General features: G+C 44.1%; 1 protein-coding gene across 3 annotated transcripts in view; it reads right to left on the reverse strand.

Annotated features, from left to right (window-relative positions):
• Positions 1-2,194, reverse strand: part of FEZ1 (fasciculation and elongation protein zeta 1) — a 100,383-nt gene extending 98,189 nt beyond the window's left edge. The window contains exon 1 of one of the 3 annotated variants that reach the window (XM_073584942.1): positions 2,084-2,194. In XM_073584942.1, coding sequence (XP_073441043.1) covers positions 2,084-2,135 — 52 coding nt within the window. In that variant the 5' untranslated portion in view covers positions 2,136-2,194. The remainder of the gene's footprint in view (positions 1-2,083) is intronic. The other 2 variants (XM_073584941.1, XM_073584944.1) reach the window with 2 other exon arrangements.
• Between the last annotated feature and the right edge of the window lie 10,893 nt (positions 2,195-13,087).

Here is a 13,087-nt window from a genome sequence, read left to right on the forward strand (position 1 = left end):
CCAATAAATTTCATTCAACTTCACAATTGTGTCCCACTTGTTGTTGTTTCTTAACCAAAAATTTACATTTGGTATATTTATGTTTGACGCATGATATTTGGTTGGTAAAAGGTTGAAAGGTTCCAGGCGGCCGAATACTTTCGCAAGGCACTGTAGGTATATTTTTGCGTAAAATGTAAATTGCTCTTTTATTCTGTAAACTACTGACATGTCTTTGAATTTCCAAGCACTAAATGTTGTATTTATTTTCAGAAAATGAGAAATGGTCAAAATAATAATAAAAAAAAACCATGTGCTTACAGACCTCAAATAATGCTAAGAAAACAAGTTCATAATCATTTAGAAACAACAATACTAATGTTTTAACTCAGGAAGAGTTCAGAAAGCAATATTTTGTGGAATAACCGTGATTTTAAATCACAGCTTTCATGCGTCTTGGTATGCTTTCCACCAGTCTTTCACACTGCTTTTAGGTGACCTTATGCCACTCCTGGTACAAAAATGTAAGAAATTTTTCTTTGTTTGATGGCTTGTGACCATCCATCTTCCGCTTGATTACATTACAGAGGTTTTCAATGGGGTTCAGGTCTGGAGATTGGGCTGGCAATGACAGGGATTTGATGTGGTGGTCCTTCATCCACACATTGACTGACCTAGCTGTGTGGCATGGCACAGTGTCCTTATGGAAAAAAAACAGTCCTCAGAGTTGGGGAACATTGCCTGAGCAGAAGGAATCAACTGTTTTTCCAGGATAACCTTGTATGTGGCTTGATTAATACGTCCTTCGCAAAGAATAAACTGCCCAATTCCAGCCTTGCTGATAGCATCCCCAGATCATCACCGATCCTCCACCAAATTTCACAGTGGGTGTAAAACACTGTGGCTTGTACACCTCTCCAGGTCTCCGTCTAACCATTAGACGACCAGGTGTTGGGCAAAGCTGAAAATTAGACTCATTAGAGAAGATTACCTTACTCCAGTCCTCTATGATCCAATCCTTATGGTCTTTGTCAAACTTCAGCCTGGCTCTCCATTGCTTCTCATTGATGAGAGGCTTTTTTCTACCTTTACATGACTTGAGCCCTGCCTCTAAGAGTCTGTTACGAACTGTTCTTGCCGTGCACTTCACCCCAGCTGCCATTTGCCATTCCTTTTGTAAGTCACTTGATGTCATCCTGCGGCTGCTGAGTGACATTCGAATAAGATGACGGTCATCCCGGTCGGTGGAGAGTCGTTTTCACCCTCTGCCTGTCTATAGCTTTGCTGTCCCCAATGTCTGCTGCTTGACCTTGTTGTAATGGACTGCCATCTTAGAAATTTTAAGGATAGAGGCAACATGACGCTCACTGTATCCCTCTGCTAGTAAAGCCAGAATTGAACCCTTCTTTTCTTCACCCAAAAGTTTTATTTTCAACTTCTTTGGCATGATTAAAAGTTATTTTTCATTCCTATTACTTTTGGGATATTAGTAACACTTATTTTGCCACAGCAGCAAGGAAACAAAATATTAAATGGAACCCAAAAAAAACAAAATATACGCAGAAATGATGGAATACCTGGAGAATTTTATGTGAAGGATACAATCTATCTTTTACACATTCGGTAGAATTATTTTAGAATTGGCGCCCATGAAACAGTGGCGAATGCTCTTTGCAAGAAATATTTTTGAAATGTTTGTCTGTCATTTGAAAAACCTTACTTCCTCACAGACATTTTCTAAAAATGGCATTTGCTCAGCAGCATTGGGTATACACGATACAACACTATATCTGTCGCTCTCTTTCTGGATAACACCATATTGTTACCAGCCTCACTGTGCATTTTTTTCCTCACACAATAGCAACCAATGTGGCTCCCTCTGTTGTCTCCTGACATTACATAAGCATTCATTGATGGAACATTACAACGTCATTGTGTTAGGATTGCAATACACTGATAGAAGAGACATTTATATGCATTTGATGCTGCTTTTTGGCTATCGTCTGCAAATCCATTACTGTGAAACGAAAAACTTTACACCAGTCTATTGTATGGTCTAATTATTCGGCCCTTAGAACAATATGAAAATAAAGAATTCACTCACCTCTTTCCTTGAACGTTATTATGAGTTTTCCCACAATGCATCCGGTTCCCATTCACAGACCATCACAGGGTTGCCATGTTAATGTAGTTTCCATAGTAACGAGGATCCAGGTTCCCCTGGGTGAGAAATAGTCCTGAGTGGAGGCAAAATACATACGTTTTATCTGTTGTATAAATAGACATGCTGCATGTGCTGATATCTAGATCATGCCACTTCAGGTGCTGAGGACAGCTCCTAGTAAACATGGAAAAAGAAGATGGAGAAATGTATCTTTCTTTTTTAAAGGGAACCTATCAGCTGTTTTGGCCGCTATAAGATGTGGTCACTGACTTTCAGGGCTTATCTACAGCATTCTATAATGCTGTAGATAAGCCCCTGATCCGACCTGCAAGAGAAGAAAAATAAGTTTTATTATACTCACCCAGGGATACGGTCCGGTCTGATGGGTGTTGCAGGTCCAGGTCCGCCGCCTCCCATCTTTTTGCGACGACGCCCACCTGCTTGCTTCATGGCTCCCAGGCATCGCACTCTTGCGCAGGCGTACTTCCCTGAGGGCAGAGCAGATTCCTGCAGTGCACAGGCGCTGGGCCTCTCTGACCTTTTCCGGTGCCTGCGCACTGCAGTACTTTGCTCTGCTCTCACCAGGGCAGAGAAGTACGCCTGCACAGGAGCGCAATGCTAGGGAGCCAGTAAAGCAAGCAGGAGGGCGGCGTCGCAAGAAGATGGGAGGTGCCAGACCAGGACTTGCGACACCCATCGGTCAAGACCGCACTGGACCGCCCCCCTGGGTGAGTATAATAAAAAGTATTTTTCTTATCTTTTAGGTTAGATCGGGGGCTTTTTTACAGCATTATAGAATGCTGTAGATAAGCCCTGAAAGGCAGTGGCCGCGTCTTATAGCGGCCAAAACAGCTGACAGGTTCCCGATAAACAGATTCTTGGAATTTTTCTGCATTACTTATAAAGTGTGTATTACGCTTGTAAGCGGTTATAAAACCTTGCTGCTCTTTGCACCGCAGGGATGTTGCTTGCTGCTCCAGGGGCGTCAATACTGCTTGCAGATTTTGGGAGTTGAGGATACTTCAGCGTTGACAGCACTTACCGTGTCATTCTGTGCTGCACCAGTCTGTAGGTAGCACCCAACTGAAATACTCTGAAAACATGTAAAAGAAAATCAATTAGTGAAAATACATGAACAAAACTTTACTATGCCATCGACTGGTGCTTGCAGCCATACATCACCAAGCACAATGCAGAGCGTCGGACGAAATGGTGTAAAGCTGCCACCACTGGACTCTGGAGGAGCTGTGTTCTGTGCAGTGACAGATCACTCTTCTCGATCTGACATCTAATGGATGAGTCTGGGCTTGACAAATTACTATGGGATAAACTAGACAGGAGATGGTGAGCCCAGCCTCTCCTCAACATCAGGGTCTGACCTCATAAATGCTCTTCTGGAAAAATGGGCAGAAAGTCCCACAGATGCATCCAAAATCTTGTAGAAAGTCTTTCCAGAAGAGTGAGATCTGTCATAGTTACAAGGGTGGGTGGCTGAAGAACCAACTCGATATTAATGGATGGAATATGGAAGGTCAGAAAAGCTCCAGGAGGTGAAATGTGGTGGGGGCACAAACTTTTCTCCATATAGTATATCTGAACACAGCAGTGGTACTATGGTTGATATCATAGTTTGTCCATTATATATTTTATTTACTTCTGTTAATATATCAAATAATAAATAACAAATATCAGAATATGCAGGTATGTATCATATACATCATCAAGCATATATAAAAATAAATCGGGGGCTCTATATACATAGTATGACTCATAAATGGAAGCAGAAACAGGAATATATGGAGCAATAAAGAGGCTGGTGCTGTTACAGTTAGTACTGCCGACACTGTTACATATACTTGTAGCTGGTGTTCTGGTATTGGATGCTTGGACCATAACAGCTAAGGCTAGTTTCACATTAGCGTTTTTTTGCGCAGCGCATCGTGCGCATAAAAAACGCAAAGAAAAACGCAAAACAAATGTGCGTTTTTTTTTCTTCATGCGCACGCTGATGCGTCAAAATAACGCAGTGTTACTTGCGTTTTACATGCGTTTTTGCATGCGGTTGCGTTTTTTATGCGCATGCGTTTTTAGGTGTGACATTTCACAATAGAAAAATCCTTGACCACCAATGGGTCACCAGTGGGCGTGTGTCATTGGAATGTTTTATAGACCCTGTACTGCTGAATTCATCAGATTTTGCTGCTGTTTCCGGTGTCAAGATGGACCTGCGTCTGGATAATTTCCGCTTCAAGCTGGATCTTGACATTGCGCTGTCTCAGGCGTATGTCTTTTGTTGCCAGCAAGAAAGGGAGAGGGAGAGACAGCAGAGACGGCAGCGGCGTCGGTTTTGGAGGCATCCAATCATCGAACTCCGGCCAAGCCGTGGAGCATATCACACGCTGTACAGCGAGCTACAGGAAAACCCAGAGAAATTTGCTGACTATACACGGATGTCCCAGGAAAGCTTCCTTGACTTGCTGGGTATGGTTGAAGGAAACATCCGGAGAAGGGACACTCAGCTCCGGCGTGCCATTCCTCCCGAAGAAAGGCTCCTTGTCACCTTACGGTATGTATGTTGTTATGTTTGCATAATTTTTTTGGCTTTTTTCTTTTTTTTTTTTTTTTTTGTCCAAAAAATTTGGTTTTTTTTGGCTATTGAATTTGAACATTATTTTTGGGAAATTGCTTTTTTGCATAATGGTTTTTCTTCTGTCATGTACTAATCCCAAGCCTTTATAAAATGTTTTTTTGCTATGTTGTATTAAAAAAACATGCAAAATAGTTAGGCCATGTACTTTTTTATTTTCAGTGTTTTTAGTAATACCCAAGACAGAAATACAATTATTTTTTCTTTTTATGTTTGGCAGGTTCCTGGCAACTGGAGAGAGTCTTTCATCCCTGCATTTCCAGTACCGGCTGGGAATCTCTACTTTATCCGGGATTGTTGCCGACACCTGCAGGGCTCTGTGGGATGTTCTGTGTCCGGAGTTTCTGCCATTGCCCACTGCCGAAAAGTGGCTTCAAATATCGGAGAAATTCTGGGCAGTCTGCAATTTCCCGAACTGCCTAGGAGCGGTGGACGGGAAGCACATCCGCATCACAAAACCCGCAAAAAGTGGCTCCGAGTACTACAACTACAAGAAGTACTTTTCCACAGTCCTAATGGCCATTGCGGATGCAGACTGCCGGTTTGTGGCGGTGGACATAGGGGCATTCGGACGGGGCAACGATTCACAGACTTTTAAGAACTCTGATATGGGCTGGAGGTTGTACGGCAACCATTTCAATTTTCCACTGGCACGGCCTCTTCCCCAAACCCAAACTCCACCACTGCCATTTGTAGTGGTTGGGGATGAGGCATTTCAGATGTGCCCAAACCTGCTGAAGCCGTACTCCAGCCGTGACTTGGACCACCGCAAGAAAATTTTCAACTACAGGCTTACGAGGGCTCGCAGGACTGTAGAGTGCGCCTTTGGCATTCTAGTGTCCAGATGGCGAATTCTCAGCACCGCCATCAATCTCAAAATGGAAACAGTAGATGAGGTGGTGAATGCATGCGTGGTTCTCCACAATTTTGTTATGGCAAAGGAGCGGCCGAACTTTGACATGGATGAGCCTGCTGCCAACCCTTTGCCAGATTTTACTCAGCACCCTCTTCGGTCCTCAGTCGAAGTTGCCCAAATGAGGGACCAATTTGCGGACTACTTTTTATCCGATGTTGGTCGTGTAGCATGGCAGGATCAAATGGTTTAATAGTTTTGTTGTTTGTTAAAAATAAAATACATGTTTTTTTCTACCTGTACCCAGTGTACTGTGTCTTAATAAACTCCACTACTCATCTGCCCAGGTTAAATTGAAGAAAGGGAAACCACCATAAAAAAAATAAATATATAATATATATATATTTTATATATATATATATATATATATATATATATTTATATATATATTTTATATATTATATATATATATATATATATATATATATATATAAATTTAAAAAAAAATGAAATATAGTATCCCTTTCAGAGTTGGATGGCTGACCATCCGGTATAAAGTAAAGAAAGGGAAACCACCAAAAAAAAAAAAAAAATTATATATATATATATATATATATATATATATATATATATATATATATATATATATATATATATATATATATATATAATTTTTTTTTTTTTTTTTTGGTGGTTTCCCTTTCTTTACTTTATACCGGATGGTCAGCCATCCAACTCTGAAAGGGATACTATATTTCATTTTTTTTTTATTTATATATATATATATATATATATATATATATATATATATATATATATAAAAAAATGAAATATAGTATCCCTTTCAGAGTTGGATGGCTGACCATCCGGTATAAAGTAAAGAAAAACAAACCATAGTGTAGGGCGCAGTGTGTGCAGGCGGCGAAAGACACAATAACAAAACATTATTTTGGAAAAAAAATATAACATTTATTTAACTTATTTTTTAGTTGCTGGAAACTGGGGGGTGTGGAGGGATGAGGAACGGCTTTGGGTGGAGTAAGGGGTTCTAGGGGAAGGAGGAACCAAAGAAGTGGGGGAAGGGAGCCGAGGCAAGGAAAGTTGTGAAGTGGGAGGTGAGGGAGGAGGGAGGGTAAGAGTCCTCCTCTTTGTTTTTTTAGGACGGTGGCCCGTCGTCTTCCTGCTGTCCTCGCTTGAGCCTGAGGACTGGCTAGACCCCGGGGACCGCCTTGAGCCTCTGGACCGCCTTGAGCCTCTGGACCGCCTTGAGCCTCTGGACCGCCTGGAGGCTGTGGACTGGCTGGAGCTGGGGGACCGCCTGGCGCTTGTGGACCGCCTGCCAGGATCTTGTTCCAGCTGTGGCATGCTGGTGGTGGTGGATGTCCTGGCAGGGGCCGTAAATATTGAATGCGGGTCCCCCAGCTGATGCTGCTCCGAGGTGGTGGTGGTGGTGGTGGTGGCGGGCCATGCAGGCGTGGTGGCTGTGGCGGTCCATACCGGGGTGGTCCTCCCGCTGGTGGTGGTGGTGGCGGCGCTACAGGCAGGGGTGGTGACGACGGGCCATCCAGTGGTGGTGGCGGCAGCAGTGGTGGGCCAGGCAGGAGCAGCGCTTGGCATGGTGTTGGCGGGTAAGTGTCCAGCTGCACTCGGACTTGGGGCGGTATATTGGTGTCCGGCGAGGCTTGGAAGTGTGGTGGCTGTGCAGTGATATGCAGCAGAAGTAGGTAATGCTGTAAAACGAGTCAGTGGTGGCACCGGTGGAAATGCCACCACTGACTGCTGCATAATCCTACTCTGCTGCATAGCCTGCATAAAAGCATTGTTGCAGGCCTGCATGACAGTCAACTGGAGGTCAGGGGTAAGGTGTTCCGCCGTGTCCCGAGCTATTTGGGTATAAAAATGATGCGCTGGTCTGGCGAGGTCGACTTCCAGGCGCTCAAGGCGACCCTCGATAGACTTGTAGCGTTGGTCCAAAAGGAGGAAACCACTCTCAAGTCTATCGGAGAGTGCCTTGAGGCTACTCTGAAAGACCGAGCTCAATTCAACGAACTCGGGCATGAGAGGTCTGTCCAAGGTCCTCTGCCGCTGCTGGCGGGAAGTGCCCGCAAAACCAGTGGCAGAGACCTGGGACAGGGGAACACCTGAGCGACCAGCTTCCTGGTCTCCAGATGACTGTGGTGCAGACCTGCAAGGTGCTTCCTCGCTGATGGATGGCTGGGAGGGGTCCGGGGCAGCTTGATGAAGGACCGCTTCGGGACCAGGTTGCAGGGTGCTGCTCCAGGTGCTGTGAAAAGAAAAGAAAGAAATTACTACCATAAATTAACAATCGCCAACTCCTGTGGAATAGAAAAGCACAGAATAAAACACAATACAACTAGAAAATACTTACGTTCGGGAGGCAAGGACCGGTCTTAAAAATGCCAAGGCACGATGGTATCGGTACTTCGTGCCGGTCCTTGCCGCAGCACCACTGCGAACCTTATTCTCCTGACGGATATCCCTGTTGAAGCGGTCCTTCATCGAGCGCCAACGGGTTCTGACTTTGTTCACTGTGATGGAAAAAAAAAAAAAAGAAAAAAAGTAAGACTATGCACTGGAGGCTGTGATCATCCAACTGTGTGTGATGATAGAAACTCCATGGAGTTAATAGCATCACACACAGTTGGGTGATCCCTGTCAAGATCACTGCTGCATCACACTGCATTTAAATACTTACGAAAATCCTTGCGGACCCGGGGAGAGGCGTTGTCCCAGCCATCCATCAGCGATGCGGCCACCTCGTTCCAGAGCCGCCGGATCACCACGTTGTCCGAGTGCAGTTGGTGACGGGTGTCCCACAACGGGACTCGCTCCTGGACTAGACGGATGAGCTCGTCGTTGTCCAGGGCGAGGTCCTCCTCCCGCTGTGGAGCCTAGAAAAGAAAGACAAACATTAATCTTTGAAAGATTTTAAAATAAAAAATATAGAAAACTAGCTGAAGAGCCCGGCGCTGCCCGGGCATAGTAACTACTGTGGTTAGTTATAGAAATTTAAAATTATCCTCCATCCCATAGTCCCGTGCCCATATTCCATCATACATATCCTCCATCCCATAGTCCTGTGCCCATATACCCATCATACATATTTGCCATCCCATATGCCTGTGCCCATATACCCATCATACATATTCGCCATCCCATAGTCCCGTGCCCACATACCATCATACATATCCTCCATCCCATGCCCATATACCCATCATATATATCCTCCATCCCATAGTCCCGTGCCCATATTCCATCATACATATCCTCCATCCCATAGTCCTGTGCCCATATACCCATCATACATATTCGCCATCTCATATGCCTGTGCCCATATACACATCATACATATTCGCCATCCCATAGTCCCGTGCCCATATACCATCATACATATCCTCTATCCCATGCCCATATACCCATCATATATATCCTCCATCCCATAGTCCCGTGCCCATATACCCAAACAAACAAACATACACACACACACACACACATACACACTTTGAGCTTTAGATATTGATAAACAAGCCATGAAAAAATTATTTGTTTTAAATGAAAATAAATGCAAAAAAAGCAACAAACATCGAAAAAAACAACCATGAAAATTTAAAAAAAAAAAAAAAAAAATACCAAAAAAATAAATAAATAAATAAACCAGACTAGAAAATAAGTAAAAAAAAAAAAAAAACAGTCCGTCTGTACTTACATCACGTCTACCCGCCCGCACTTGGCCTTGCTGCTCCTGCCGTTCCTCCGGTGGTGGTGGCGTGATGGAGGATGAGGTCTGAAAATTAAACAGAAAAAATTAATCACATGTGTTTATTTTTTCAAATCCATACGGAAGCATAGTACTCACTTCTTCTGCCTCTTGCCCTGTCCCGGGGACATATTCTTCACCAGATGAAGACATGCTGCAATAAAAAAAAAAAGAGACATAAGTACATAGAAATGTATTGAAATTTCAGCCAGACATTAGGTTTTTCATACTTACATTGGTGCAGCTTGTGCTGTGTGTCCACTAGTGAGCAATCCTTAAAGTATTGTGGAATCCCAGTGCCCACACCATTTTATCACCTTGGTTTTTTTTTTTTTTTTTTACTGTCTAGACCAAATTTCAGTCATGTTTATTTAAAAAACGCATGCGCATAAAAACGCAAGCGTGCGCAAGACCATGCGCAAGTATTGCGCTCCCATAGGCTCCAATGTGGTGTTTTTGCGCATTCCGTGCGCATTCCGTGCGCATGCGTTGTTTTAACGAGACAGGGCGGAACCAAAAATGCAACATGTTGCGTCTGACGCGCCTGGCGCGAAAGACAAAAAAACGCATGCGCACGAAAGCGCAAATATGCGCAAGACCATGCGCACATCATGTAAAATATAGGTGCGCAGTGCGCATGCGCACTGGTGCGCCCGATGCGCTGCGCACAAAAGCGCTAATGTGAAACCAGCCTAAGGCATACAAGAGAAAAAAACACTACAAAAAAGATGTAAATATCAGTTGTAGGAATGTTTTCACCTACAACTGCGGGGGATGTCGGACACATGTCCCAATAAGGACAGAGAACGCAATGTCAAAGCACATTAAAATAATGACAAATGCAAACATTTTTGTTGCTTCAAAGCTACTAAAAATATTTTAGGAATTTTTCTTCTCATTAGGCCTGTGACTTCATAAGGTAATGTGAGACCTAGTGACTTGGCCCTATGAGATGTTGTGGGGCTTTGTAATCACCAAGAGGCACCAGGGAAGCTGTGTGCGAGGTGAATACAGGTGGCGACGGAGGACTGGACCAAGGAGGGGTGATTGCATTGCTCACGTTTAGTACATAGGCATTTTCAGAGAGTGTAGTGATATCATAGTTTTTACTTTTTGATTACACCGAAAAGGCAATGATTGAACTGTGTAGATGTAATATACAGAAACCAGACAACTCTTTCTAATCTTATGTATCAGCCTGTACTTCAGACTGATACATTGAAGCAAATTATAAAGCTCCTTACTGCTCATGGAACACTGTCTAGAATGGATACAATAATAGCAAAGACTCTCAGCTGTGATACTTTCAGCCTCTGAATGTAAAAAAAAGAAGTTTGCATTCATTGAGAGGAGGCAGAGATTTTTAAAGGGAACCTGCCAGGTACCCCACGTCCTCCAACCCAGCAGCATCTACTTATTTATGAGTAAATTCCCTGCCTAACCAGTCCTGTATAACGTTTTTCTATCAGGATAGCAAGTTATAAGGGTTAAAATTTGACCAGTGATTTCTCATTTCACAACAAAATTTACAAAACAATTTTTTTTAGGAACCACCTCACGTTTGAAGTGACTTTGATGGGCCTGTATGATAGAAAATACCCAAAAGTGACACCATTCTAAAAACTGCACCCCTCAAGGAACCACATTCAAGAAGTTATTTAACCCTTCAGGTGCTTCACAGGAACTAATGGAATATAGAAGGAAGAAAATAAAACATTTAACTTTTTTTCACAAAAATTTTCCTTTAGACCTATTTTTTTTTTTTTACTTTCTCAAGGGTAACAGGAGAAAATGGACCCCAAAATTTGCTGTGCAATTTCTTCTGCATTCACTGATACCCCATATGTGGTTGAAAGCTACTTTTGAGGTACAGCTCAAAGCTCAGAAGGGAAGGAGCAACATATTACAGTGCAGCTTTTGATGCACTGGTTTGAGGGTGCCATGTCACACTGAATGAGCCCTGAAGTGCCAGAACAGCTGAACCCCCCATAAGTGACTACATTTTATAAACTACACCTCTCAAATTCATCTTGGGGTGCAGGGATCATACTGACACCACAGATGTGCCACAGAATTTTATATCATTGGGCAGTGAAGAAAAAATAATTAACATTTTTACCACCAAGATTGTGTGCTAGACTCAAATTTTACATATTCATACTGGGAAATGGGTAAAAATGGCACCAAAATTTGTCCCCCAATTTCTGCTAAATGTAAAAATACCCCACATGTGGCTGTACAGTACTGTTAAGCCACACGGCGAGACTCGGGAGAGACAAAGTGCTATTTGCCTCATGGAGCACAGATTTTCCTAGAATAGTTTGCTGACGCCATATACAGAGCCTCCAACTGCTAAAAAAGCAGAATCCCCCTCAAGTGACCCCATTTTGGAAATGATACCCCTTTGGTAATATATTTACAGATGAAGTGACGATTTTAAACTCCATGGGTGTTTTCCAGAAACAAGTAGTATTGGATGTTGCGGAGTGAAAATTGCAAACTGTTGTTATAGTAACCAGTACATTATACCCAGCTCATGGTTCTGGAGGCACGCACCTGTAAACTAGGAAGGTTCTCATGACTACAGAAATGCCAAACAAGTGGACGCTAAATGTGGATTAGACTGGGGTTCAGAAGGGTAGGGGGGCATTTAGATTTGAGAGAGCTGATTTTCTTTTGAGGGGATATTTCACTTTCCCAGAACCTTTGTGCTACCAGTAATGTGGAAGCCCCCTCTATTTCTATTACCAGATTGCGGACATGAGTGGGGACTTGCTATTTTTTTGTGGATTGAAGCTTTTATTGGAAACATTTTACATATCATTTATGATCACATTTATCCAGCGCACTACGCTGAGCACTTACTTTGGGGCTTCCATCTAAATCTCAGAAACTGCTTACAAAAAGGAGGTTTTGCTGCATTTTTATAAGTTACCGTATTTTACGCTTAATAAGACGCTCCGGATTATAAGACGCACCACAAATTTTGAAGAGAAAAATAGGAAAAAACATTTTTTAATAAAATGGTGGTTCCTCTTATAATCCAGGTGCCTTATTGCTTACCGGGGGTGGTGGCTGCGGTGAAGCGGGGTCCCAGGGACGCTGCTGGAGGAGGCAGGAGTGGGGTGATACTGCAGGCCGCAGGAAGGGATGAGAGGGTGCTCCGATGTGCAGCGCGCTGCCAGGGGGGCTCGTGATGCTACCAGGGGGCTCATGCTGCTACCAGGGGGGCTCATGCTGCTACCAGGGGCTTGTGCTGCTACCAGGGGTCTGTGCTGCTACCAGGGGGACTCGTGCTGCTACCAGGGGTCTGTGCTGCTATCAGGGCGGCTTGTGCTGCTACCAGGGGGGCTCATGCTGCTGCCAGGGGGGTCTGTGCAGCAGCCTGGGGCTCTGCCAACATTTACCGGGTGTAGGCCGCAGGGGTGTCCGGGTGTCTCCGGGTGTCCGTCGGCGCTGTGGGTGTCTCCGGGTGCCCAGCCGTGTCTCCACGTGCCCAGCGGTGTCTCCGGTTCCCATCCCGGGGCTCTGCCGACATTTTGCGACAGGCCAGAGCCCCGGGGCTCCCTCTCGGTTCCCTCTGTATTTGCTGGCTCCGGCAATATGGCGGCCGCCGCCGGGGACGGCGCATGCGCTGATGGTGATCTTGGGACTGAGATCTCGAGG

This window comes from Dendrobates tinctorius, unplaced genomic scaffold, assembly GCF_039654945.1.
Source record: "Dendrobates tinctorius isolate UK_male_01 unplaced genomic scaffold, ASM3965494v1 ptg000086l, whole genome shotgun sequence".
NCBI lineage: Eukaryota > Metazoa > Chordata > Amphibia > Anura > Dendrobatidae > Dendrobates > Dendrobates tinctorius.